The 26675-nt window shown below is 48.1% G+C and overlaps 11 protein-coding genes across 11 annotated transcripts; 5 read left to right on the top strand and 6 right to left on the bottom strand.

Annotated features, from left to right (window-relative positions):
- Positions 1-138: 138 nt before the first annotated feature.
- EV420DRAFT_1493469 (uncharacterized protein) lies at positions 139-2676 on the top strand. The gene is made up of 7 exons (XM_060470775.1): positions 139-385; positions 434-760; positions 813-1842; positions 1899-2043; positions 2094-2171; positions 2229-2281; positions 2335-2676. The coding sequence occupies exons 1-7, from the start codon at positions 159-161 to the stop codon at positions 2392-2394; spliced, it is 1920 nt and encodes a 639-aa protein (XP_060339072.1). The 5' UTR covers positions 139-158; the 3' UTR covers positions 2395-2676.
- Positions 2677-3012: 336 nt separating this feature from the next.
- Positions 3013-4700, bottom strand: EV420DRAFT_1472533 (carbohydrate-binding module family 13 protein; the record flags this gene model as incomplete). Its single annotated transcript, XM_060469058.1, has 11 exons — positions 3013-3139; positions 3189-3244; positions 3300-3367; positions 3415-3504; positions 3556-3602; positions 3653-3708; positions 3758-3886; positions 3937-4125; positions 4180-4257; positions 4313-4533; positions 4589-4700. 11 exons carry the CDS (start codon positions 4698-4700, stop codon positions 3013-3015), a joined length of 1173 nt encoding a protein of 390 aa, XP_060339071.1.
- A 1334-nt stretch (positions 4701-6034) lies between these two features.
- On the bottom strand, positions 6035-7945 carry EV420DRAFT_1615983 (aldehyde dehydrogenase; the record flags this gene model as incomplete). The annotated part of the gene is made up of 9 exons (XM_060475085.1): positions 6035-6149; positions 6203-6266; positions 6319-6453; positions 6507-6804; positions 6862-6933; positions 6986-7084; positions 7143-7247; positions 7301-7445; positions 7506-7945. 9 exons carry the CDS (start codon positions 7943-7945, stop codon positions 6035-6037), a joined length of 1473 nt encoding a protein of 490 aa, XP_060339070.1.
- A 51-nt stretch (positions 7946-7996) lies between these two features.
- EV420DRAFT_1658995 (uncharacterized protein) lies at positions 7997-9438 on the bottom strand (the record flags this gene model as incomplete). The annotated part of the gene is made up of 7 exons (XM_060478887.1): positions 7997-8601; positions 8664-8680; positions 8732-8816; positions 8869-8902; positions 8955-9057; positions 9107-9280; positions 9336-9438. The coding sequence occupies 7 exons, from the start codon at positions 9436-9438 to the stop codon at positions 8206-8208; spliced, it is 912 nt and encodes a 303-aa protein (XP_060339069.1). The 3' UTR covers positions 7997-8205.
- Positions 9439-10392: 954 nt separating this feature from the next.
- Positions 10393-11899, top strand: EV420DRAFT_1658991 (uncharacterized protein; the record flags this gene model as incomplete). Its single annotated transcript, XM_060478886.1, has 6 exons — positions 10393-10503; positions 10613-10717; positions 10771-10945; positions 10997-11175; positions 11236-11325; positions 11400-11899. The coding sequence occupies 6 exons, from the start codon at positions 10393-10395 to the stop codon at positions 11640-11642; spliced, it is 903 nt and encodes a 300-aa protein (XP_060339068.1). The 3' UTR covers positions 11643-11899.
- EV420DRAFT_20368 (uncharacterized protein) lies at positions 11900-13437 on the top strand. Its single transcript, XM_060481195.1, has 5 exons — positions 11900-12302; positions 12360-12464; positions 12519-12693; positions 12749-12933; positions 13002-13437. Exons 1-5 carry the CDS (start codon positions 12156-12158, stop codon positions 13122-13124), a joined length of 735 nt encoding a protein of 244 aa, XP_060339067.1. The 5' UTR covers positions 11900-12155; the 3' UTR covers positions 13125-13437.
- Positions 13283-14714, bottom strand: EV420DRAFT_1633693 (uncharacterized protein; the record flags this gene model as incomplete). Its single annotated transcript, XM_060476225.1, has 3 exons — positions 13283-13884; positions 13937-14093; positions 14148-14714. 3 exons carry the CDS (start codon positions 14712-14714, stop codon positions 13283-13285), a joined length of 1326 nt encoding a protein of 441 aa, XP_060339066.1.
- Positions 14715-18385: 3671 nt separating this feature from the next.
- On the top strand, positions 18386-19796 carry EV420DRAFT_1258801 (uncharacterized protein; the record flags this gene model as incomplete). Its single annotated transcript, XM_060466917.1, has 5 exons — positions 18386-18634; positions 18683-18987; positions 19044-19206; positions 19266-19631; positions 19680-19796. 5 exons carry the CDS (start codon positions 18386-18388, stop codon positions 19794-19796), a joined length of 1200 nt encoding a protein of 399 aa, XP_060339065.1.
- EV420DRAFT_1757072 (class I glutamine amidotransferase-like protein) lies at positions 19627-20892 on the bottom strand. Its single transcript, XM_060480504.1, has 7 exons — positions 20733-20892; positions 20500-20671; positions 20313-20442; positions 20183-20263; positions 20075-20126; positions 20009-20019; positions 19627-19954 (listed from the first exon to the last, which is right to left on the bottom strand). The coding sequence occupies exons 1-7, from the start codon at positions 20780-20782 to the stop codon at positions 19848-19850; spliced, it is 603 nt and encodes a 200-aa protein (XP_060339064.1). The 5' UTR covers positions 20783-20892; the 3' UTR covers positions 19627-19847.
- Positions 20893-20956: 64 nt separating this feature from the next.
- EV420DRAFT_1493436 (uncharacterized protein) lies at positions 20957-22751 on the bottom strand. Its single transcript, XM_060470774.1, has 7 exons — positions 22561-22751; positions 22437-22500; positions 22048-22388; positions 21828-22001; positions 21432-21779; positions 21200-21376; positions 20957-21147 (listed from the first exon to the last, which is right to left on the bottom strand). Exons 1-7 carry the CDS (start codon positions 22732-22734, stop codon positions 21037-21039), a joined length of 1389 nt encoding a protein of 462 aa, XP_060339063.1. The 5' UTR covers positions 22735-22751; the 3' UTR covers positions 20957-21036.
- A 134-nt stretch (positions 22752-22885) lies between these two features.
- On the top strand, positions 22886-26602 carry EV420DRAFT_1615978 (transcription elongation factor Spt5; the record flags this gene model as incomplete). Its single annotated transcript, XM_060475084.1, has 10 exons — positions 22886-23092; positions 23148-23238; positions 23287-23528; positions 23578-24585; positions 24636-24733; positions 24782-24971; positions 25025-25410; positions 25468-25918; positions 25971-26148; positions 26199-26602. The coding sequence occupies 10 exons, from the start codon at positions 22886-22888 to the stop codon at positions 26600-26602; spliced, it is 3255 nt and encodes a 1084-aa protein (XP_060339062.1).
- Positions 26603-26675: the final 73 nt, after the last annotated feature.

The raw sequence follows: 26675 nt of genomic DNA, 5'->3' as shown, positions 1-26675 counted from the left end.
AGGCTTCATATCGCTTAGCTCTATGGATTAAAGTTGATGCATTCGGCAAAGATATCGAAGTTCGACGACAAAAGTACGAGGAGAGCAACGAACGCGGGTATCGGGCCGGTCGCCGGTGAATTCCGTGTGTGGCTGACGCTTCTCTTCTAGCTGCTGACATGGCCATTGCTGTCGCTGCTTCCCCAGATTCCCTCGCTCAGCCGGATTCCATTACCGAACCGGACAACGAAAAGGCTGCCTCCAAGCCTCCACCGCTCATTAAATCGCCTTACACCCCCAAGGATGCCCTGGACGACATACCGGGAGTCGCCCATGCACTCGATCTCTTTCTTGCTTCCAAAATGGTAGAATCAGAGGAATATTGCGACAAGACTGACCCGAAAAAGTTGGTCGGCTGTCTTGCGTGAACAATCTGCCACTGACGCCGGTGTAGGGAGCGACTCTATATGTCTACGGCCTACGGGATCATTCAGTGCGTCAAGGCGTTCATGTCGTATGCTGACGAGGACATACTGGCCGGAATCAAGCATACAAAGCAGGGAAATCATATTGCTATTCAACATCGGAAGAAGGCTGCCTCGCTGACCTCACGGTTAGCAGGCTATGTCGTAACTTCGTTGAATACGACTGGAGTTGGTTTCATCAAGAGCATGACCCCAGTAGAACGGCATGCAGAGCTCGTCTACGCCGAGAGTCTGTTCGAAAAATCTCTGCTGGGTATTGTCTATTCCGGTGATTGGTTGGCATTCATTAAAGAAGCGTAAGCTGCTCAATCCTACAATACTTCTATGCCGTGCTAACATCGGCGGCAGACTTAATATGAGGACGACGTTCAACACATATCGTTCCTTGTACAAGTACATAACTACTATGGATGCAGCTTCCCCAACTGGCCACGATGATTCCATTGACAAGCATTTCCGCTCAGGAGTTTACCTCGGCACAGGAATGAGCAGTCTCGTTATCACTCTAATGCCCGCTAAAGTCCTTACGGTCGTCGAACTCTTTGGGTACCACGGTGATCGCACAGAGGCCCTTTCCCTGCTTTGCAAAGCTGGTGGCTGGACTTCAGATTCTGACCAACCCTCCATTTCCGAATCCGAGGAGGGCGTTCGCCGGTCCATATGTGACATGTCACTCATGGTGTTCCATCTCTTCCTTTCCGACTTTACTTTTGAGGGTGTCGACGTTTCTTTGGCCGAAAAGATTATTCACTGGAACGCGAAACGCTACCCAAATGGCGTGTTCTTCCTTTTTGGCCGCGGTCGCCTCGCTCTCATGAGGTCGCAGCCGAAGGAGGCGATCGGCTACTATACTCGTGCTATGGAGGTGCAGACGCAGTATAGAAATCTGCATCACCTCTCTTTCTGGGAGATGTCTGTCGCAAATCTGGCGTTGTGGGATATCGCTGCGAGCTTAGACTGCTGGAGAGTGTTGGAGAAAGAATCCACGTGGTCTAAAGCGGTTTACACTTACGGGATGGCTGCGTGTCTGATTGAAGGTTCGAAGCAATCGGATGAGGCTCGGTCATGGATTGAGAAGGTCTCGGGCTGCAGACAGAAGGTTGCGGGAAAAAGTATACCAGCTGAGAAATTTGTGGCGAGGAAAGCACGCAAGTTTTTGGATCAGGGATGGTTAATGCTACCTGCGATGGAGCTAGCTTACATGTTCTTGGCTCTCTCTCGCACGCCGCGGGACGTTCTTGTGGATAAGATGCTTGTGGCAATCAAAGAATGTCTAAAGGTATTGGATGAGAAGGACAGCTCCTCGAAGGGGTATTGGGACGACTGGACACTGGCCAAGTTCCTCGAAGGTGTCTGCATGAGATATGTCGCGTATCCAGTATGTTTTGTCACTTCTGCGAAATCCAAGTGTCTATTGATCACCATTCGACTTAGGATCCCCATGCGCTCACTCTGCCTGACGCTCCACCTGTGGCGATAACTCAAGAAGAAGCCGCGGTCGCGGCCATTGCAGCATTCGAAGCGATATTCGAGAACGGTCCCAAGATCGAATTAGATCACTACGTGGTGTATCACGCACGCAAGTCCCGGCAAATATCCCTTGTTGCGATTGACGCTCATCATCCATAGATTACGAACTTGGCCGATTGCTGGCATGCAAAGGCGATATCAACGAGGCGCGAACTCATTTCGACCTTGTACTTTCTGGTGAGTTCCTGTGCTTTGTTAAGATTGGCAGTATGCAGTGATCGCGCTCTCTGACAGGCAAATACCTGGAGGTTGGACCGTCGGGGAGAAAGGGTAGATATAGCATGGAGGTTGGCTTCCCCTTCTCCGCTAGATATGCTCAAGACTGATCAACCCTTTTCAGAGTGCTCTTCATATGCGTACATACGCCGCTATGGATGCGCTAGGCAAGAGGCCACTATGAAAGCTTGAGTCGATATACCTTTAGCAGCGTTCACAGATTATCAGGGGGTAGACAATCTTTTTGCAATTTTAACAATATACCTATACTTATTTTTATCTATACACGCGCATTAATATACACTAATCTTTGGGCATTTATATGTTCTCGGTTCACGAGTGCTCAATGCTACGCCCGGCGTCCCCCTGTGGACCGTGCCGTGTAATACTACCTACAATACCTGAAGTATTATCCTTACCGGGGGTTTCGATAACGGGCAGAGCTGAACAAGGAAAAATATCCAGGAATCAATTTATAGTGCATAGGGCCGTATTAATCCCGAAGGGCTCACAGAATGCAAGCGAACCATCAAAGTTGGTACACGTAGAATTACACACGAGAGTTATACCTTCCATAGAGCTGCAAAGTAGAATAGCATATCAACGAGTAGTAGTATAGCCCTAAATAGTTTTAGCGTACTGTACCCCCACATCTTCGCCCATAGCATGGCATATTGCGGGTTACCAAAATAGACCTTCATCATCATCATCAAAGTTGGTATTAATTATTCGAAGTACATTATTATTGTTTTGCTACTGAGTCCAAACGACAGATATTTCCCTCAACATAACATCCAAGAGCTCAAGCAGGGCTGATCGAAACAGTCGGAAGTGCGGCACAGTTCGATGAGCTCGCCACCGGGTGGGCACTAGGAGTAGGCTCAACACCCTGATACCAGGTCGATGTACCGTAAACTCCCATAGGAAGGCTACGTGGCTCATTAGGCACACAACTTTTCGCAAGAGGGGATCACTCACTCATTGTCTCCAGCACAGTTCTCAAAGACACCAGAATCGTAGTTTGCCGGCATATTCTAGACAGTTTTTTTTATTAGTGTGCATTACGCCAAGTATGTGAGCATAACTTACCCAGTAGCAACCCATAACATCGTAGATGTGCTGGCACAGCGTCGCAGCCTCCGAGTGAACACAGGCACCTACATTTCGTTTAGCAGACATCATTTGGAAGAACGACGGAACTTACGGAAACAGAATTCATTCGATGAAATGAAAGATGTCCATTCATGGTACTGCAGACCACTGCCGAATCCATCTCCGTAGACCAGGCCACCAACTAGTCGCACTTAGAACATGCTGCAAATTGGAAGCTAGATTGATTACTTACTCGGGTTTCCATTCCCATCAGCGCCATGAGGATCTAGCTCTCCGCCCCTACAATAGTATTCAGCCAAGCTCGACAACCACATGCAAACTAAACGTACGCATCACCTGCAGGGATATTGATCTTCGTGAAGTCGCCGACACCAGTTACTTGAACCTATGATTCGTGATTAATAATACACCTTTTCAGAAAAAATTCGACAAACATAATCAGGTGTCTTCACGAAATGCACTCCTTGCAGAGTTCCATCAGGGATGAGACGCGTGCCACGACCAGCCTTGGTGCACCAGGCCACTTCAACTCGCTCACTGTTTCCAATAGTATCGACCGACGGCTGGGAACAGTGAATCAAAAAGGATATCTCCGACGATGTCCAAAACCTACAGGAGCCCAGAGACAGAAATCTTCCGCAGAGTTAATCCAAGCGGTCTGGCAGTTCGAGGAGTTACTGTTTCCGGTTCCACAGTTATTGGTTCCGCTCTGACCATCTTCCGAAACAGTAGGAAGAGAAGAAACGTGGTAACCAGTGTACCAAACTTGGTTAGGGTTGCTTCCGCAAGACCAGAGTTGGATCTAATAGTGTCGTATTAGCCAAATCGTTCTGCCGGGGAAAAAGAAGACACAGACCTGGTTCCCAGCTGATTGATTTCCATCGGTGAGATCGACACACGTGCTGTGACTGGTCCAAGCAAGATGGTTGTCGTACTACAGACAGTCTGAGCCAACATAAAAATGCGAAAGAAAGAACCGCCAGACTTACAGTGTAGTAGAACTGCTGGTTGGGATTCGAGTTGGTGGAACAAGTCCAGATTTGCAACTTGACGCCATCAGCAGTACTTCCGTTAGTGACATCCAAACATTTTGTGCCGAATATTTGGACAGTGCCACCAGTGAAGGTCCACTTTTGAGAAGTCGCTCCAGTACAGGCTTCGATAGTGACAATAGCACCGTCGTTGTCGCTCGCCGCGTTCAAACACATGCCTGCAATGTCAACGTTAGTGAAGAACACGTTATTTAACAAATCTTTCATCCTCACCATTGTTGAGAAGGGGTTCAATGAGCAACTCCCCACGATACGAAGGTGCCTGCGCAGATGCAAGAGCAGCAGCCGCAACCACGACGCCAAGTAGTTTTTGCGCGATCGACATGGTTCCGAATGAGTGAGGAGAGAAGAGACGAGTAGAAACGAACTGAGGACACTCGTGCGCGTTTTATAGGTCACCGTAGATCCTTGTTCGGCGTGAAAAGACCGTAAAACATCAAGGACCAAGCATCAACCCCATCGGCAGTCTGGGTCCCATGCCCAGCCGCCGTTAAAATAAATGTATTGGAAAAAAATGAGCGTGAGCCTGATCAAGGCGCCACCCCAGAGATGAATTCTGCAAATTTTGAAGAAGATTGATCGGTCTTCAATAGAAGATCCGTTGACCCTGGCGCTTTGTTTTCTATGCAGTATCGACTGTAAGGCTCTCCCCTTGCTGTAGAAGAACCGGAATCTGCAGCGCGACCATGAATATATCATATGAAACCCATAAAACTAGAAGAATTCATGATTAATGAAAGACAGAATGGACGGTAATACTAACCGACTATCTGCCGGCGCTCCATCATGCATCATGACCCTTAGACTCAACCCGGTACCGTGACTTGCTCAACAAACTTCATTACATCGCGACTCCTTGATCCCAGTGCTCATAGAGCTGCTGGTTGTGGCGCATGACAGTGACAGAAGGTGCCAACATGCACGAATATCGCACCCATGCCCAAGAAATCTAGCCTGATTTTCAGGGTAAATTTCTTGCATGGGTTGAGCTGCTAGCGGGAAAGGTACTCTTGATTGTCGTCGCGAAAAGCAACATACAAAGACCCGGCCCGCTTCATCCGTCGCAGTTTGAGTGACAAGTTCCCACACCCGCTGGAGCTTCTCCCCGCCATTATCGGAGGCCCTGAGAGGTGCTCGATACCTTATATCTTCTCAAGTTCTGGAGCCCTTCGAATCAGTCCTAGAGCTACCTTGTGCGGGTCGGAGGAAAAGCTTGTATCTTACGATATCGCCGCGTTTCGGCCTTACCTGTCCTTACCTGCCAGTACTAGTCTATACGATCCGCTGCCTTTCACTTATTATGTACCTTGGCCTTTTTTACTGTCATTACTCTCTGACGACGACAACACGCGTCGGTAGGTGAGCGGCATCCGGTTTTTTTTCGCTATTACTACTCGCAGTTGACATGGTTTGAATTTACATACCGTCTCTCAAATATGCTTGGCTTCGTAAAATGATATTCGCGTTGCTAAGAGGTCAGAACCGAACTTGGCTGTGCGATGGTAAAGACTTGTCGCGTCATCCCTGCCATGTTTCACATGTAGCGGCCCTTATGTGCTATTCATCATACCTACCACCCAAGCATCATGGTTTAACACAGAACGGGTCCGCGCGGCGAAAACAGATGGATTACAAGTGAGCTGTGGTATATACATTGTCTTACTTTTCACTGAGCCTCTCAATCATGGGATATTTCGCGCCCGGTGCATGAATTACACAAACGCGCTTTTGAGTAAAATGATCGACGTCAAACCGCCCGTACCCGGAGGCACCGCTAATGTCATGATATTAGTACAGTCAGCCAATTGAGCGTAATCCACAACTTACCCTAGCCCAAAAGGTTCGATAGAAGGTTCGCCGTGTATCGTGCATCCGTTGATGTTGGTGAACCCTAGGCAAGATTTACTCCTTTGATAATCCTCTCGGAACGTAAACTTGCTTACCGGAATATATCCTATCCGCCACTCCTTTACCCTTCGTGATGTCCTGCGTCCATAACGCTGCAGCCAAGGAATACTCGGTATCGTTCGCCAGCTCGACGGCCTCATCGACAGTGTCGCATACCATAAAAACAGTCACTGTACGCAACATCAGCATCACGATCAGTGCACCAAAACAGAGAGTCTATTACCAGGACCGAAGGTTTCTTGTTTCCAGATAGGCATCTCGCGGGTAACGCTAGTCAACAAATGAGGTTGTACGGTGGATCCATCCTTGGTAAGGTCTCCTAGGAGAAGCTCTGCACCAGAATTTACGGCATCTTGAATTAGTCTAATGACATTCTCAGCGGAGGCCTGACTGAACAACACAGGTAACGAGTTGTGCATCGGGGCTCCGGCCCTTAGCTTCTTGCATAGCTCCACAACAGCCGTAATGAGAGCCTTGGATACGTCGCGCTGGACAATGACGCGTTCCGTCGATATGCAAACCTAAGCAAGTCGCACGTCAATCAAGCATTTTGCAAAATAAAAGACAAAATCAAGAACCTGTCCGGCGTTGAACATTGCTCCAAATGCGATACTCTTGGCAGCGGCTTCAACATCCGCATCATTCAATACCTTGACAAGAGGCTCGAACGTGTCTGAAAAGTAATACGTGATTTGGACGTACGATACAAGGATTCTTTCCTCCCAACTCGAAAATGCAAGGCTTCAGGTGTTTCGCTGCCTCTGCCGCCAACGCCCTAGCCACTGTCGCACCGCCAGTAAACTGTGTGGCGAAGTGTTAGCGGTGGATTCAAGGCCCGGAAAGTACGAGGGGAGGTTACGTTGACAAGACGTATTTTGGGATTGCCGATCATTTCCGAAATCAAGCTGGGCGTTGTTTCTTTTGACATGGCAACAAAGTTGAGGACCCCCTTTGGAAGACCGGCCTTCAATGATCGCTAGTTAGCAAGAGAATACCGGCGGAAGCGCTGGACTTCACTTCATGGAACAGTTCCGAAACGAGAGCATGGCTTCGAGGACTGTACTCGGATGCCTTCAAGACGACAGTGTTCCCGCAAAATATCGCTGCTGCAACAGCACGAATGGACAAACACAGTGCGGCGTTCCAAGGAACGATTGACAAACTAGCGCCTCGCGCGTCAGTAACAGAGCAAACCAAGAATAGTGATTGCCGAGAGACATACACAACGCCGACCGCACGTTTCTTCACAACAACTTGCCCGCCAGTGGCGCTAGAAAAGGATTCCTCTTTGAGTTCACCTGACATCCCAGCGACGGTCCGAAGGGTACTGGAGCCCACGACCCAATTAAGCGCGCCAAGGTCGGGAGTGGCACCAGTCTCCGCGGTGTTGGCTTCGATGCATTTTTGCATCCACGTGCTTTGCAGAATGTCGGCAGCTTTCAATAAGATGTTCTGACGAGACGAGATGTCGGTACTCTCCCATGAAGGAAGGGCTTTGTGGGCAGCATCGATAGCATTACGGCAATCTTGACTGGTTGCCGAGGCCGACCGGCCTGACACTTGGTCAGTATATGGATTGCGGACGTCAAAGACAGAATTCTGAGCTGAAGCCTTGAACTCGCCATCGATGTACAGCTGTGTAAAGGGAAGCAAGTCGGTCATGATGATGGTGGTTGATGAAGATTGATTCAGCCTTGTAGCATTATCTTATTTTGGAACCGTGTTAGTCTCCGAATGGTGTAATCAAACTGACGAATGCGAAGGTATTCATTTTTTTGCAGTCACATAGGCGCCAGTATGCGAAGCGGGACCTGAGCTTGCCTATTACTGGCAATCAGCTAGGAATGTGGCTGACCAGGCGTTTTAAGGTTACCGTAAGTTCATCAGAGAAATCTCAGCATACATGCAAGTTCAACGTCTCATCAATACGCCTTCGCCTTCTGCATTCCTAACCGGATATCGTCCATGACTGCCAATCGCTCCGCTCTAATCTTCTCAATATTTCCACCAAGGGACTCTTCCCACCATCGCTCGCTCTTTGGGACGTCTTTCCAGTGGCCCTTCAAAAGATCCTTAACTGTCCCTTCTGCAACTGCTCTCTGCGCCGCTAGGTACCCGGATGGGGGATTTGCAAGAGTATAGTTGCCGTCAGAACATCCACTCAAAGCCAGTACCAGAGCTGGAGGTACAGTGATGCGTCCAATCTTGAAGCAGACCTGGCTAATCGAAACACAATGGACTAACGGCTCCGTCAGGTTCTTCGGAGAGTTTATCGGAAACTTCTCGCAGAAGGCCAGCGTCACTGTCGTATGGAGTCCCTGAAGAAGATGGAGTCGTATCTTTCGTCCTGGGCGTCACTTTCCTGTCCATCGTGACGAACTTTGCGACCAGATACAGCTGTTTATGAATGAGACCCACAACCTCAACTAAGCAAGTAGACGTACGAACCCACTTCTCCCCCCATGTCAGACACTACAACGGACTTCGAATCGCTGGAGTATGGGTATCTCTCTGATAAGTAGAAATGATGTTGCTGAACGGGTGTGATTCAAGGACGAGATGGGGAAGAGGTGAAGTTAGCGCACCTCCCACGGGCAGAACGCCGTCGACACGAAACACCTGCGAGACAAAAGCAAGCACCCACTTCATCCGAACCGCGTCCAGCGTCTACATATCCGTTTTGCGGTTAAACACGTTCAGCGAGCAGTGTTCGGCGTACCTTTGCATAACACGAGTTTTACTCAAGTGCAAGTTGTAGTCACAAACATCGGGACCTAGCGAAACCACATTAGCCAAGCCTAGGAAAACCAACAATGAACGCACTCGACCAGTCCGTATACTTCAAGACCAAATCAAACGGGTTCTTTCCGATGGGCGAGTGCGAGTCCCACCATGCCTGAGTCGCTGCCTGCTTCGCCGACGTGGATTTACGGATAAGATTGAGTCCATGAAACCGGTATTGGATGTGAAATGCAAAGTAGGGCCAAAGGACGCGTCCTACGCGACTTTTTAGCGCAATACTCAAATGCAAATCAAGGTGCTTCATACTCACCGTGCCATGCGAAGGGAAATGCTCGGATGCTCAAAAGGAAAAGAATTCCTAGGATATATCGAACAGAACCTACGCCCAGGTGCTTTGTGATGATTGAGAGCATTTAGCTGAATCAGTAGCGCACAACAGGATACTCACCAACAGTGGTCGTAAAAAAGCAACACGGCGTCGCGGCGGAGTTTCGTCAGTATATTTTTGCGTCGATTCTCGCCCAATTTGGGAGATCTGCAACCAATTGCGACATCATATGTACCGACACTTTCGCGGTGTTTTTTTGAACTTTTTTCTAGCTTTCTACAAGTTACAACCCAGACAACTATCCTGTGAGTATAACTGTTATCATATTATCGACGATTTAAAGCTCCATCAATCTAGGAATAAAATCAAAAAACAGCCGATGGTGGCGACACAACCGGAGTTTCAGTAACTTAACCGGGTTTACATGTAATCCGATGCATACCCTTCTTTCAATCTCCACCTCCAACTAAGTATCTGATCACTTATTGGTTTTATCAACAGAGGGGCAATAGCTCGCCATGAGAATCTTTTTCTTGTCGCTATATCTCCCAGTTCGCTCTTCTGGCTGTGTTTTCTCAAGGAATTTCTTGGATGTTACATGGACTTCCTGGTCAATACCTTGACAACAGCTTTCGACATCAAAGCTGCGCTAGCTGTACTTTTTTACCCGCTCCGGAGATAGGAAACCAGCTGACTGCAAGCTGTATCGTTTTCTTCTATGCTTAAGTGATAGCCCGCGGCCGCGTTTTATATCGGCCGAAGTCTCACAGCATGTCCAAGTAATTCACAGCTCTCGAATGGCTCACTCATGGATCTATACTGTCCAAAAAAGTTGAACTAGAAGATTCTCTCCGGCTCTACGAAGGTCTAATGTGCCACCTCCGTTGCCAGAGTACTATTACTCTCGGTAATTCTAGATATTTATCATTAGGCGCTGAGATTGTTGTCTTCTGATCAATCCAGATCCTTCGCCTAAGTATATAATGCGAGGTTTTGTATTCTTTAACCGCCCATTCCCATCGTCCTACAACTACCAACCATGGGCAACCATCTCTCAAGTGAAAAGTCCTTTGAAAGTTCCCGTGAGGTTGCCGAATCCTCCGATTCGATGAAGGAGGACGAATTCTTGTATCTATCCCGGTTCGATACGGTCCTTATCGTCGATGACTCCGCCTCCATGAATGGAAAGGATCGATGGCTCATCGCAAGTCCCCTCCACCCCTCCGCGAGGTTTTACTTTTATGCTTACGTCTCTCCAGGCAGGAAAAGCACTTGCCGAACTTGCCTATGTTGCTGCTCAATATGATGACGACGGTATCGAGATTCAGTTTCTTAATAATTCCATTGTGAAGCATGGGCTGAAAGTAAGTGTTCTTGGTGCTGAGCTCTCTATTGACTTTTGAACGCCGTTTTTTAGACAAAGGAAGACGTAATGGAACTCTTCCAAAGTGTTATTCCAAGTGGTTTGACGCCAATCGGCGCCAAGCTAGATGGTTTAATGACGGCCTATATCGATGACTTCAAGAAACTGAGGCATAGTGACAAGCAACCCAAGCCCGTGAATTATATCCTCCTGACCGACGGCGAACCAAGTAAGCATTTTAGTATGTGCGGCGCATAGTCGGCTCAATTCCTTCAACAAGCCGACAAGAAACCCTTGACCACAGAAGAGGTTATCGTCAAGGCCGCCAAGGTCCTTGATGAAATATGTGCGCCACAGATACAAGTCGGTATACAGTTTGTACAGGTCGGTGCCGATACGAACGCCACAAAGTACCTCCAGAGACTGGATGACAATCTCAAGCAGACATATAACATTCGGGTCAGTCGACTATGATGATTTTTATCGTGTGGCGTTGTAAACTCATGATTTGTCACGTAGGATATCGTTGACACGGCGCCCGCACGAGCAGGTCACAATCTCGACGGACAAGATATGATAAAGATTCTGACCGGGGGAATTAACAGGAGGGTAGATAATGAGGGAAGGCTCGGAAGAGATATCAATCTGCTGTTTCAAACTACATAGACAATAATGTATTGCAGAGGTATCTACATAATCCACAGCAATATAAACGAATCCTAAAAATTCTACGTGACCAGACTGTGTGGCCAATTTTGGCACGCATTTTGGATTATCAAATCTTTCTGCCGACTTTATCCGGCCGGGCATTCTGCAATCCACCACCACCACGGGCACTGTGCATTGAGCTCTCAAGCCTATTGATGCTAGTAACAGCAATAATAACTGCTTCAGAAGAAACGGGTGCCTGCCACAGGTCTACCTAGCAAAATTTCCGGAGATGGCTGTACCTGAGGCTCTGTTAGCCGTCTCTGTTTTTCCATTGCATCTCCTCGACTATCAGTAACGGACGACCGTTACCTTCTAGAATTTCGATTCTGGGCCTATGCTGTCCCTATTTTCTGACGCGCATCACACTGAGGGGCAATCGTTGGAAGCTGTACTGTTCATGACCAGTGCATAGATCCTCGCTCTTGGAACAATAAACTAAGGAACGACAGCCACCTTGAATCCCACTTCGGGCGACGGGGCCCTAACGCTCGCCCTAATAACTTCTACCAATGCCACAGCGTATCTGTGGCTAGTTTGGTATAAAAAGCTTCGCATTCTAAGAGGCTCTCTGTGCTATTCGTCACTCAGCCTGGTTTACTGAGACTCGTACTGCCGACGATATCTATCACTGTCATTGTCTCACATATTCTGATCGACTGCAAGTATCCACGTGTGTTCATTAGCCACTCGGCCACATCTTCAGACTCAGACTGCCACCACCGCAAAACATGCACTCTCGCGCGGCCCATGTAAAATCATCTCCCCAGGTTCCAGAATATCCCGTCATAGAGGACGAGTTCCAATATCTGGACAAGTTCGATACAGTTCTCATCGTTGATGATTCCAGGTCTATGGTCGGCAGACGGTGGGAAATTGCACGTCTCTTTTCTCCCTTTTCTCCATCATTATTCTTCTGAAACGGCTCTTAATAGGCGAGAAAGGTACTCGGTGAACTCGCTGTAGTTGCAGCTCGATACGACGACGATGGAATTGATATACACTTCTTAAATGACCCTACTGTGCAACACGGGCTAACAGTCAGTGTTCTTCATGCCTTTGTGGGATAAAATAATTCATCTCTTTTACTACAGACAAAAGAAGAAATCGACGAGCTCTTTCAGAGAGTCATTCCTACTCCTGGAACGCCCATAGGCCGTAAACTGGACAACCTGTTGACAGCCTACATAAACAAGTATGAGGAATTGCGACGCGATGGGACGAAATTGAAGAAAGTAAACTACATTCTTCTGACTGATGGCGAACCATGTAAGTGTTTGCGTGAATATGTGCCGCATGTCTTAACCCCCCCCCCCCCCTCAAGCTGAAAGCAAGAGTTCGGAGTTGTATCCTGATAAAGTCATCGTCAGAGCAGCTAAGAGACTTGACGAGTTACATGCGCCCCAAGTCCAAATTGGTATTCAGTTTGTACAAATCGGCCACTCTGTTTCAGCCACCAAGTTTCTTCAGAGCCTTGACGACGACCTCATGCATAAATATAAAATCCGAGTAAGTCGGGCTAATTGAGTGCCATTGCCTTTCCACTTGGCATTACGAACTCATTGACCGTCACACAGGATATCGTTGACACGACTCCCGCACAAGCAGGCCACGACCTTAGCGCGAACGATATGATCAAGATATTGACGGGCGGAATCAATAGAAGGGTGGATAATCAGGATGTACGTAGACGCCGATGACAGTCCAACGTTCACTTTCACGATCTTAAATAAATATGAACCATTATATGGAGGTAACTACGTATATCAAACTAGTACTACAAACAAGATATAACAATCCTCCGAATCTGCAGAAAGTAAATACACATGATCAAACGTGAGAAGCAGGACGTGTCGTCCTATCTAAGCAAAATCCCAATCCCCAACCCGATACAAAATCCCCCAACAAGGGCAACACAGACATTCCAATTTGTCACGCCTGATAAGAAACCCCGAATAGATCTCCGCGTCCGCCTTTGCAGAGGTCCCAGCATCGATATCGAAAACATGAACAGCGACGTGAAGTGCAGGGGGTCTAAACCGGGCACACCGAAACAAGGTAGATCTGGTTCGGACTTCTGATCGAAACTAGGCGCATGGGTTTCGCATTTCCTATCAAGATCCCTCAATCTCTTCGCAACGTCGTAGGACAACAAGGCTTCCCAATCCTTATCTTTCCATGCCTTGCTTCGGGTGGAAACTTGGCGTTGGCGCTGTGCGCGAATGCTATCAGTGAGATAGGAAACTTCGCGCCAGCGGAAGAAGCGGTCAGCAGCTTCACTTCTTAAGGTCAGTAATGTTGTGGGGCTGCGGAAAAGGCCCTGACGCAGAGCTATCGGAGATGACGGTCGGAATGATGATATCGACGGGGAGATGACATCGTCGTGATCAACATGGGGAAGGGCAATAATAGGAATGTAGTTGGACAGCTCCGTGATTAGTGTCCGTTCGATGGAGGAATCTGAGAGCCACCGTTATAAGGCACAGATCCGAATAAGAAGAGACGAACTTACTTGACGATAACAAGAGGACTAGCGCCGTGTAGAGCGGTGTGTAAGCCGACGACACGAGGTTAGTGGATGCAGTAGAAGGATCGCATGATGGATCCAAGATATCAGATACAGCACAAAAAGGTGCTTGGATCATCGACTTGATATGCATTATTAGTTCCTTTGTAAATGTGTCAAGGGTCGTAGATCCATCATGAACGGAGCAAGGACTCACGTTGTCGGTGTACTCGTATCCCGGTAACTCGTGAATCTCGACATTCCGTGCTGGCTCAAACTTTTCTAGACCGTGGGCATCCCGTCGGTCTATCCAATCAGTCGACGCACGCACCACCTTCCCATACTCCCCGTCTTCCCAGATGCCCTCATCTACCACATCCTCGTTGTCTTCGAGTAGCAGTTTGGTGAGGAAACTCTTTCCGACACCCTTCGTCCCAAGTGTAATGAGGCGAATGTCTCCCAAAGTCTGGCCATAGGGCGTTGGGTAGCGTAGAGGATCTGGTAGTGTCAATGACGGAATAATGAGCCCCTGTGTTGAGTCTCGGCCATGATCTGACTGCTGAGATGGAGGACTTGCGCCTGTGGAACTGAAGAAAAACGAGGAAGAAACGGAGGGAAATGATGAGACGGAGTCCAAAGACGGGCTGTCCGGTGGCGATGGCAGGGCGCTGGTGCTGGAACGCGGTGACGAAGGTAGAGATACGCTTGAGACATTCTGGTCGACGAAACTACCGTGCAATGAACGAATCGTAGAGGCGCTGGTGCTGATAGAGGTGCATTCCATGGTTGCTCAGGAAAACGAAGGGACGGGCTGGTGGTGGGAGAAAGACAACATTGGACATGGATGCATTAAGGGTGCTTCTTTTAAGTAAGACGCCAAATTTATCAGATAAGATCACTGATCTTATCATCATCTTATCACATCCGCTACTTTTAGCAGGGTCTGGACGTGAAGTTGTCGTCGCAACACACAGACGCCGAGTGCGAAATAAATGTGCTATTGTATGACCTGGACCTCAAAGAAGGTATCCGCTCCTTATGGATCTTCTTCTTCGACCACCGGACCCCAATACATCGAGACTAGGTACACAGCTTACACGCTGCGCTCAGGCTGGGAGCTGGAACGTCCAGTCAACAGTCTAAAAGGAAAGCATAATAAAGATCTGGATGCCCGGACCGGTAATTCCAAAATCAAAGTCGTCCGTCGGATAACTTGGCACAGATCACTGACTTGGAGGATGATTCGAAAACAGCCTACGATTCACCTGAATCTCTCTGGCGTTTCGGTACCGCACTTCTATCCTTCAAAGAAGCCTCACCATTCGCTAGGAGTCATCACCAGAACTATGAATTGGCACCGCTATTAACGTTACGTGCCGCATTCTAGATGCTCAAATGACTAACTTCGGAGGATATACCTTGTCTGCGGCGCTACAGTCGGAATTGTGCGATATATATCTTCACACACAGCGTGGAGCGTGGAGCTGGGATCCCGTAAATGTTTCCGTCCAACGGGGAATAGTACCGTCCAAACGAAATGGCCGACTGCGGTAAAGCATACTATTATGCCAGAATGCGAGCCCTCAGGTATGCTAGCGACCATCGGGCTGCGCAAGACGATAAGAGGGGACTTCTCCGTTCTCTGACATAGAAGCGTCGACAGCGTGATAACTAGGGCTTTCCATATGATGGTTCGATATGATCGACAAGATTTACGCGTCAACTGCGCTTGGACTTGTGGACCTGTGCCTAGCTCCTCGATAAATGGAAACTGCATAAAACATCAGTGTCGCTTCTTCGCCTCGGAAAGAAAGATCTCGTACCCTACTTCAACACTAGACTGTGTCCAGAGTTGACTCTGTACGCATATCCAACGCATTAACGTCGACATAGAATTCATGAACTGAATGGTAGAGGATTCCTCTTTGGATTCCGTCTAGGTTCGTCAGATCATGGGAAACAATAGCCGGGAACACTTCGAACTGCTTGAAAAGGTAATATGAATTGACGGGTACTGGTATACTTAGATACATATAGGGCCACCCTTGAACCTCTCAATCACAAAGTGCTAAGTGTGGATTATCATGAGTTCCTATTAGAATCAAGGGAAGGAAACAGTGACTAACCGTCAGCGCAACAGAAGCAGCACATTCCAGCTAAACAAGCCGTACAACAGTTTGAATCATCATTTTTCTGAGGCTGCTGCTGACTGGAAATCACTGGGTGAATTCCCTGATCGATACGCCGGCCTCCAGGGGGCCGAAGAAATGCGTCTTACACGATGATAGTCTGGGGTTGCTGTTGAGGCATGTATCCCCCTTGATACTGTCCTTGGTCGTATCCCTGGTATGATTGAGGGGGTTGCTTGAAAAAGGTTTGTGTCAAATTATTAATAGTTAAGCAGATGTGAGTATTCGAACCTGGGGATAGTAACCACCTTGACCTTGACCTGGCGGCGGCCCTAAAGACAAGTCACCAAAACCTATCGGAAACCTCAGGGAGCATTAGACACGAACCTTGAGGAGGAAAGTAAGACATACAGAAACAATGAAGGCAAGGCTCCGACTTGGCATTTGATGGCCACGGTCCCACCTATAAGTGCTCTCCATCCCACCACGTGTAGAAAACTCGAGGCATTGGCGTGTCGGAAATTCGGAAAGTCTAGCTCGTGGAGTACTCGGTGCTTACAGCTGATGAGTGCTGGCAAACGGCTATTTGATGCATGCTACGGTAAATTTGCAGCAAGTACGATTTGCGACGTTTACGGCTGAAAACCACGTGGAAACATGTCCGAAGTCCGATGCGCTTCTCCACCATTCCTTTTTCACTGTTCAAACGCTCAAGTACTATATCCCTATCCAAGCAAGAATGAGCACAAGGCCGTCGATATAAGGATCCTATTATTGCTTGTCACCTTCAATGCACCAGGGCTTCAACCATTGAATGTCGACCGGATCTGCAGTGCTTATCGACCTAGGACTAAGGAGACGCAATTGTGGTATCCTTTGCAGAAACATCGGCACTTGAAGAAATATTTTCTCATATAGCTCCCTGGAGGGTGATGCTAGCGTATGGAAGGGTATCTGGTGAGTGTCTTGTTTGAGTTCGCAGTAAAGTACAACCGGACTTACCCACTCTACAGGACAGCCAGTAGCACCGCTACATTCTTACGTTACATCAAAAAAATACATTACTGCATACATTTGTTGCGTTCACCTTTTGCGTCATTTCTTTCGCGGATGTTCAAACTCAGTTGCTCCGGTTTCCCTATATCAGGCTCAAGTAGCGCTGCCAATGATGCAAGATAGTCTCATCCTGGAGACAGCGTTCTCGCTTCTTCCAATTGGCTTGGGCATCTTGCCGTGTACTATGGCCCGGTTCAAGGCATCGTGACCTCAAGGTTTCAAGACAGTTCCTGGCGGTTTTTAGCTCCAGCCTATGGTGTTCAAACTTCGAGCCTCGTAGCGCCTCCGGACATAGTCCATCATGACACTTCATGATGGTGAATATTCAGGACATGAAACTATTTATATGCTAGCGCTTATTGTTCCACGCATAAGTCGCGTATAACCCTCGCCGCTATCTCATACCCGGAAATCATGTCGTCGGAAATTATACGGAATACCGCCTGCGAGCAATTCTGAAAATTCAGACAATTTCTCTGTTTGAAAGGCCCCCACAGATTCCCTTTCTTTTGTTCACAGGCACGCGCGTCAATTCGAACCTCGCTAACAGAAGTGGAACCTTTGCATGGGTGTTTAACTACGACGTGACGAGTGCCTTATCGGAGGCTGTATCATGTTCAGGAAGTACGTCAAGATGATATTGTTCGGGAGGCAGTAGAGGCACATCGCCGACAGCAACTGTTTTGCCTTATGCTTGGGCCCGGAGGCAGGTTCGATATTTAGCTCGTCATGGCAATACCTCTACGGAATCACCGTTCCGACGAAACCTGGATATCCGAGAGGACCGTCGGCTCGTCTTTACCCCTGCCCAAACAGCGCCTCGGATGTCCCTGCAAGCGCGTGAGCCTGAGGACCGAGTCACAATTCTTAATTCTCACGAATCTTAGCTCTAAATTCGATCACCAACGTGCCAGGGCCTGACCACGTTATGTAGCGGAATACTGTGCAATGATCACCCCATGCCAAGCACAAAGTCGGAGTCAGGTGAGGACAGACTACTGCACCTTTTCCTTCGTATAAACTTACCTTTGGACGGAAAACATTAGTGGGAGATTCGAAGGCCACTTTGGAACCGGAAAGGGACAAGCGCTCGAGAAAACTGATTCCATCATTTGTTTCCAACAGAATTTCCGGAAGTGACATCTAGATGACTCAGTTCACTTGCCTTTAAAGTCTTTCAGGAAAAATGCATAAAAAGGTTAGTTGTCACTACCACTAAACATCCTTTCTCAAACTGCCCTGACTCAGAATGAGCGAAGTTTTCGACGCCATGGTCTCTTCGGACCCGCCACCACATTATTCTTGTCTTCCTTCACAGGGAGAAGCTATCATCGACCATTCTCCTCGGTTAGGCTCTCAGATTCCCAGTGGGACGTTTATGAAGCATCGAGGGAACATTACTGTCGTATTGACAGAGCAAAAGGATGGTATTGCTACTCCGTCATATGGTCGAGGAGGGAATATTCAAGGTGGCTTACTACTGGAGAGACCTAATGATGTCTCTCAAGCAAAATTGATGGTCAGTCCAATTTTTTTTTTCGCGTTCTCGTCACTCATTCCCTCAAAGATAGAAGGGAAGCTGGATATTATGGGCTCTTCTAGTGGTCCACGGTCAGTTTCTACTGCTTCTCGCAGCATTACCCTATGGGACTGTGACCGGACAGAAAACGCCACGTGCCCTACTTCATTGCCCTTTTCTTTATCCCTGCCGCTCATATTTGAAGACGGTGGCCTGAGTTATCCTCTCCCGCCTAGTTTTCACTACTATTGTTCTGGAATTCCTGGCCTATTGATCACTTCCGTCTATACTTTCGTTGTCTCTGTAGCTTGCGCCCGCCGTCCGAGACTTCTGCTTCGTGACAAAGTAGAGACGTAAGTGCTAAGTTCCAATGTCCGCCATACGTCGGATTCTCATTGATACTCTGTAGCCTTCGTATTCTGTTCACATATTTACCTAGAACTCGGCCAGAACGACCGACGTTATCCATTCCTCTTTTCTCCGGCATCAAGTCGTCTCCCGAAGAATGGACGCAAACCCTTGTCACCGTGAAAACAAAAGCCAACGCAAGAGTTTGCCCAGTTCAATGTAACGTAGGTGGCACCCATATTGATTAGCTGCCATTCGTGACCTCATACGACTACCTTCCCAGTTATTTGTACCCTCTGTCCAAACATTCGCCATCTCCGATATTATCCCCTTCCACGTGCAACTAAGCGGTCCACTCACGTCGCTCCGAAAACTTTTCTCTACTCTCCCGAGCTCTTTGGGAGTACAGAACGTTCTTAGTATTTCTATCCGTAGGCAAATTTCAGTTATAGTCCGTGGAATTCGTTCATATCAGACTACGAAAATCGGCGAAGGGAAGATTCGCTCTGTACCACCGTATCCGAAGGGCTGTCGCTATCCATGCAGTGAGAGTACTAGCCAAGACGATCACTTAGACTGGGAAGGTGAAGTTAAGTGCACTTCAAATGTTACAGTAGGCGGATTCAGCGCCGCAGGTGCCTCGGTGAAGGTACGATAGAGTTTTTGTTCTCAAAATATTTATTCTGACAATATCCAGGATTACATTGTGATTTTGCTGAAACCTCCTCCCGATTCTCCCTTCCTTTCGACAGAAGGCTACATTCCAATCTTGCTCGTCACGGACACTTGGGCAAACGCTCCGAATGACAATTGATTTGGTTTCACTTCGCTTCGTACACGATTGCAGTTCGTGTTTTGCTAGGATTTACCATGGTGTACCCGGGGGAAACACCATTGGCGTAGATACTTCCTTGCGCTTGTCGGCGCCACACAAAAGCTCAACGAGAGTCAAAGCAAACGGGAATGTGGTGCCTTTGTTATGGTAGTCAATGTCAGCTGTGGGGGATGTCAATGGCTTTTACTTACCTGGACCACGGCTAACGGGGGCGTGTGATTCGTGAGTCCAGTAGCTGATATAACTTATGTACTTACCTAGTTACTAAGTTTCCCGAGATAACTACGGGCTCCTCAAAGTAGTCGAAGTCTGCGTATAATATGATCAATGCGTCAATGTTTGATACATTAAACTCTGATTCTGACCTGCAACGAGCTGGTCTTTCACGCCAGGATGAGACGTCAAAGGTTGTCTGCTAAGGCCTGACCTTAACGCAGCGAGACTACCTGGAATGAAACCTTAGATGGCTCATATGGCAACACTGAAACGTCCTACCTGCACAGACCATTCCCACATACTTCTTTTCGTCTAGGTATTTCCTCACAAGAACTTGAACCTCTTTGGATTTAGACATGGTGTCTGCCCCCTTTGCGCCTCCGGGAATAATAAGCGCATCGTACTTGTCCTAGACGAATGACCGTATCAATTAACTTGTACCGTAATGTCGAAGATCCAAACGCACTGGTCCACAGATGCTGCTTTCGAAGTATAGATCAGGCAAGATACGGATCCCACGAGATCCTTTGGCAGCCGGAGGACTGGCAGAACTTGCAAGATTATCTTTTGTGATTTCGGGCACAAAAGCCGATTCACAGACGATTCCCGCCCTGATGAAAGTGTCGCAGGTGATGGTACTAATAGTAAGAATTTGTTAGTTCTTGGGCATGGGCGACTGTAGTATAACAGTTCACATACAATTCCATCTCCTCCGTTCCATCAGCTATAAGTATGAGAGCAGAAGGCATGTCGGGACAACTTTGCGCTGGTGGTGGTATGAAACAGAGCAGCGAGGATGATTGACGTCATCATCAAGCGATATCATGGCGCCTCGGACCGACGGCGTGCAAAGGAAAGTAGTGGCAGTAGTTTTTGAGAATTCGCGCTTCGTACAGCCACCATGAATTTGAGGCAACTGTTAATGGCTTCATCATGGTTTATATAGCATTGGTGTAAGTAACGACAGGTTTCACTCAAGGTATGGCTTCTACTACGGTTGGATTCATGTACGGACGACTAAGAATGGTTCGGGGATATCAGGGCTTTCATACTTCGACAGATAGCGTCGTGTATGCAGGCATCCAGAGGAATCGATCTCAATGTTTCGCTCAACCTGGGAAAACTGATGAACATAAATCGAGAAAATGATGGGGATCATAAATTACCTGCCAAACTTTGGCATTGCAACCTATTTGTGTTAATGATGTGCTGCATTGCTGTACGATCTGAAGGGCTTCAGAAGGTAAGAGAACAGGCAACGATTCGGTATGCGCCTCGACAGGGTAGTTGATGTGTAGAGCTTTCAGCTTTGTAGCCATCGGGAGACATGATTGAAGAGCAACCTGTAAGGTTGCTCGTTAACGACAGGAGGTCTCAAGGGATAGTATCAAGAATTACCAATGACCCTTGTTCGATAACAACAAAGAGCTGCTCTAGGTTGGGGCATCTTCGGCATATGTCTTCTATGGATTCCAGTCCGACGAGCATCCGATGAGCCGAAAATCGCTTCAAGCGCGCTCCATGTGTGTTGATTATCTCCCTCCAAAAGTCGCAAGTCATCGGTGACTCAAAAAATGCACCAGTAGAATATATCTGGAAGACCTCGAGAGGAGAAAAGGTCAGGAACTGTAGCACATCTGCCATCCATGTCTGTAGAGGCGTCTGTTGGTTTATAGTAAGAGTTATTGATCGTAGCTGATGAAGAACAGGTGACCGAGAACACAATCGCGCGAGTTCATGCATATTCTGTATTATGTTAGTGAGAAAAGGACCGGGTTCAGCCGGAAGGCTTACAAATTTCGGGGATAATCCTTCGAGGCCAAGACCGTATATGGATGGATTGACAGAGAGGATAGACCATATACCATGATGAGAGACCTTTGGGCAGCCGGTTATATAGAAGTATTGCAAGTACTGAAGATCCGCCGCCATTGATTCTAGGACGGTGTCCGTTATGATAGGCGACGACTAATGAATATGAGGAGCCGTGTAGATAAGTTAACGAAGAGGATACCTTGCATATCAGAGTCAAACTGTGGAGGCTCGTGCCCGTAACAGACATCCAGGATGGCAACATGGCAACAACCGATGAGCTGGGCATAATCAGAGATATTTGTCCAAGTTTGTTGAAGGATCTCAAGATATTTGGGTCATAATTTCCATCGTTGTGACCGTTGATTTCTAGTTCACGTAGTTCCGTGGAACAGAGGAATGCCTCTAGTATTTCAGAATTCAGAGAGCCGTCACGGGTCCAAGTGCAGGACCTCAGATTGGTGCAGTTCCTGATACCAGAAATAACCACCTCCATTATATTAATACCATCATGAGGGAGGGCTTTGGGGAAGTCGCGAATCTCTACGAAGGAGTAAGATTGGTCATGCCCAAACCGCGAGATATACTGACCGAGTCGACGAACATATTGGGCAAGACGCAGATATTGGGACAGGGTGTCAAACAACTGGATTACCTATCCAAATGTTGGTTTGGTTTATTAGTCTTGGATCAAGGATGCGACTGCTGCTCTCACCTTTGTCTTCCCATGTTTATGCCAGGAATATATGGAAATACGCTCATATAATATTGGAGCAGCAAACTGGTAGAAGGTTTTATCAACGCGACACGTGAGAGCCAGATGGTGGGTATTCTGAAGGTGAGAGAGAACCAAAGGAAGGATGTCCAGGGGTAAATCTAAGAAATGCATGAAGTTAAGGTGAAGGCTGTCACGGATACAACGGCCCGTGAGCCGAAACTTTGTGCTGACCAAGGCCATCTAGTCCAAACATCTGAAAGAGGAAGTTCACCGCTCAGAGTCCTTGAACTTGTACATTCATCCTTCGCTTCTCACTGTTGTCATGTCGGACCTGGACGAACACGAACATATGCAAAATGATACCGACGATGTGATGCATGATGAAGAGGAAGAAGAAGTTCAAAGTGAAGCCGAACACAGCAAACCTCGACGGCGTCATTACGATGAGGACGAAGAGGATGAGGAGGACGAGGAAGATGAGGAAGACGAGGAAGAGGAAGCGGCAGGTAGAAAGCCAAAGAAGCGCAAGGTGTGTCTTTGTGCTGAAACAGATTGTAGCAGAAAAAATCTGACTCCATGTGCAGAGAAAGCAAGGCGCAAGCCGTTTCATTGATCTCGAAGCTGAGGTCAGTGATGAGGATGAAGGTGAAGAGGATGATGAAGACTATGGAGGCGGTGAGCATACGCTCTGGCTGACTCGGAATTGTGCTCATTTCTTTCCAGATGGCTTCATTGAACATGTGGACGGCGGCATCGACGAGGATGTGGGCAGAGCACATCATGCCCGACTTGACAGCAAAACTTTCGACGGAGAGGACAGAACTGCCGAAGAGATTGCGACGGACCTCAAGCATCGTTATGGTGGTCGAAATGCGGTTCGCTACAGTGGTGACATGAATGAGATTCCCCAACGGCTTCTCATGCCTTCTGTGCATGATGCTAGTCTATGGCAGGTCAAAGTCAAGGTATGGAAAATTTTTGGTGTATATAGCATAGTTCTTATTTGGTTGTTAGCCTGGTCGCGAACGCGACATTGTGTTCACTCTCATGCGAAAGTTCATCGACGTCGAGTTCACCGCTCGACCGCTGCAAATCTTGTCGGCATTTGAACGTGATACTCTACCTGGAATGATATACGTCGAAGCTCGGAGTTCCAAGCAAGTGAAAGATGCAATGAAGGGCCTCAACGGCACCTATACCGTCAAAGTGAACCTGGTCCCAATCGAAGAAATGGCCTCTTTATTGCAAATCAGGAAAAAGGAGCTCACAGTGACACCGGGAAGCTGGGTTCGCATCAGGCGAGGGAAATATCTGGGAGACCTCGCCCAGGTCGTGGACGTTACGGAAAATGGAGAGGATGTCGGCCTAAAGTTCATTCCCCGTATAGATCTGAACCCGCGGGATGACGGTTCGCTAGATGCTCTTGGAAAAAAGCGGAAGAAAGGCTCCACCGCAGCTGGAACCATGCGCCCTCCGCAGAAGCTGTTCAACTTCGAGGAAGTCGTGAAAGTTTACGGACGACAAGCAGTGGCCAAGCGAAATCAAGTCTACGTATTCCAGGGTGATACCTACAAGGATGGCTTCATCGAGAAGGACTTCAAGTTGAACGCTTTATCACTGGACGATGTGAATCCAACTCTGGACGAGATTACCCAATTCTCGCGTAGGCAGGACGGTCTGGGGGGTGAAAACCCGGTCGACTTGTCTGTCATCGCGGAGGCCTCCCGGAAAGCAGCCGTATCTGTGCTGCAGCCTGGTGATCATGTTGAGGTGTTTGAGGGCGAGCAGGCTGGTGTGCACGGTACTGTCGAAGAGGTGTCAGGCGACGTCGTGACTATCACTGCCGTCGGTGTTGACATCGAAGGCCAAAAAGTAGACATTCCTGCAAGGAGTGTCAGGAAACGGTTCAAACCTGGAGACCATGTCAAGGTGATGACTGGAAAGAATGCCGACGAAACTGGATTGGTGGTGGCCGTTGCAGATAATATTGTTACCTTTTTGTCTGACATGTCAATGCAAGAGGTATGTCTGAGGTAATCCAATTTTTGTCGGTTTATCTAATATATTTTCAGGTTTCTGTATTCTCAAAAGATCTCCGCGAAGCCGCAGAAGTCGGTTCTGGTACCAACATCGTGGGAGATTATGAGCTGCATGATCTTGTTCAGCTTGAGTACGTCGTCTTGTCGAGCTCTATGTCAAACTTCTGACCTTCCCATAGCCTTCAAACTGTAGGCGTTATATTCAAGACTGACAGAGACTCATTCCGGGTCCTGGACCAAAACGGTCAAGTTCGAATGGTCCAGCCTCGTCAGATTACAATGAGGCGAGATTCTCGGCGTGCCATTGCCACAGATCATGATGGCCATGAACTGCGCGTAGAGGATAACGTTAAAGAAGTAGATGGCGAGGTACGCACTTTACCGGCTTTTTTCTCATTCATCAAGCCTCAATATATATGTAGGGTCGCAAAGGTCAAGTTCTACACATTCATCAATCATTCTTTGCTTTCCTCTATAATCGTGAAATATCCGAGAACGGAGGCGTATTCGTCACGCGCGCTAGGTCATTGGTATCGCTGGCACCGAAATCCAGTGTCTTCCCCAAGCCAGGAGCAGATTTATCCAAGATGAACCCCGCTCTTGCCCTTCACCCAGGCGGGATGGCGGGTTCCAGCATTGGGCGGGGGCCCCGGGACCGTATGATTGGGACTATTGTACAGATTACCCGAGGTCCTCATAAGGGTTACGTTGGAACCATTAAGGATACCAACGGTCCAATCGCTCGCGTCGAGCTAAATACCAACAACAAAGTTGTGACAATCGAGAAGTCGAAGCTTGTTGAGAAAGTGTGAGTATAGCTCTTCTTCCATGATGATAACGCTTATCAATATTCATCATGAACCAGTACTCCCGGATCCAGTCGTGCATTCGACCGACTTAAAGCTATGGGCCCGCCAGGCGAACCAGGCAAGCCTTGGGGAACCCGATCAGTAAATCCGTACGCGTCAGGAGGAAGCACTCCTACTTGGGGTGCTGGTGGTCGGACACCTGCATGGGGTGGGGGCGGTCGTACTCCCAATCCTTCATCGGATTCTCGTACGCCAGCCTGGAATGCATCTTCACGGACGCCTAACCCTTATGCCAACAATGCACAAACACCGGCATGGAACGTATCTTCGCGGACTCCAAACCCGTATGCCGATGGAGGCAAGACACCGGCGTGGAACGTCAGCTCACGGACACCAAACCCATATGCTAGTAACAATGGAGGTGCTACACCTGCGAGGAATACTTGGGGGGGTGCAACCCCGGGAAGAAATGCTTGGGATACAAGTACTGGATGGAGCGATAGTTGGGTGGGTATTTTGTTTGTGATCAACATTAATTAGTATTTAACCGGTATCAAAGAATGCCGCGCCTACACCAGCTGCGGCAACTTCACCTGCATATGCTGCACCGACACCTGGACCTGGAACTTACGATGTTGCTACACCGTTCAGCTACGGAACGGGCGCTATGTCAGCACAAACGCCCGCCTCGGCCCCGACACCCGCTGCAGCAGGATGGCGAGAGGAAGATACAGAGGGTGCGTTCATTTCTGCACCAGGAAGACATTGACTGTAACAATTTTTGTAGGCTTATCTGAGGAATGGCTCCTTGACAGTGCCTTAAGCAGTGTCTTGCAGCGCATCAAGATACGTATTGAAGGATCACGCAATTTCAATTACCTGGATGGGAAATACGAAGGGCTAACCGGTCGGGTGATGGCTGCGACACGAGTAGGAGCGAACATGGAACAAACTGCAATGATCGCCTTCGATAATGGAGAACAGCGGTCGATATTGATGAAATTTGTTGTTCCTATGCAGCCTGGTGGAGTGGATGGAGAGAACGGGGTTCTGTTGGATGGCCCGTATAAAGGCCAGGAAGCTCGGGTGCGGTCATTAAGCGAAGATGGCATGATAACTTGTGATGGGTATTTTGGATTTGCGGAAATTTCACAAGATAAGTTTGCTGTCTTGACGGCTGCTCCTGCATAGTTACTACTTATCATTGTAATCTGTACCTTTACTTGATTATATGTCATATAATGGATCCTTTGGTTCAACCGGG

Source organism: Desarmillaria tabescens (assembly GCF_030435595.1).
Source record: "Desarmillaria tabescens strain CCBAS 213 chromosome Unknown EV420scaffold_1, whole genome shotgun sequence".
NCBI classification, from domain to species: Eukaryota; Fungi; Basidiomycota; class Agaricomycetes; order Agaricales; family Physalacriaceae; genus Desarmillaria; species Desarmillaria tabescens.
Note: the sequence above shows the minus strand (reverse complement) of the source record. Positions and strands in the feature narration are given on the sequence as shown.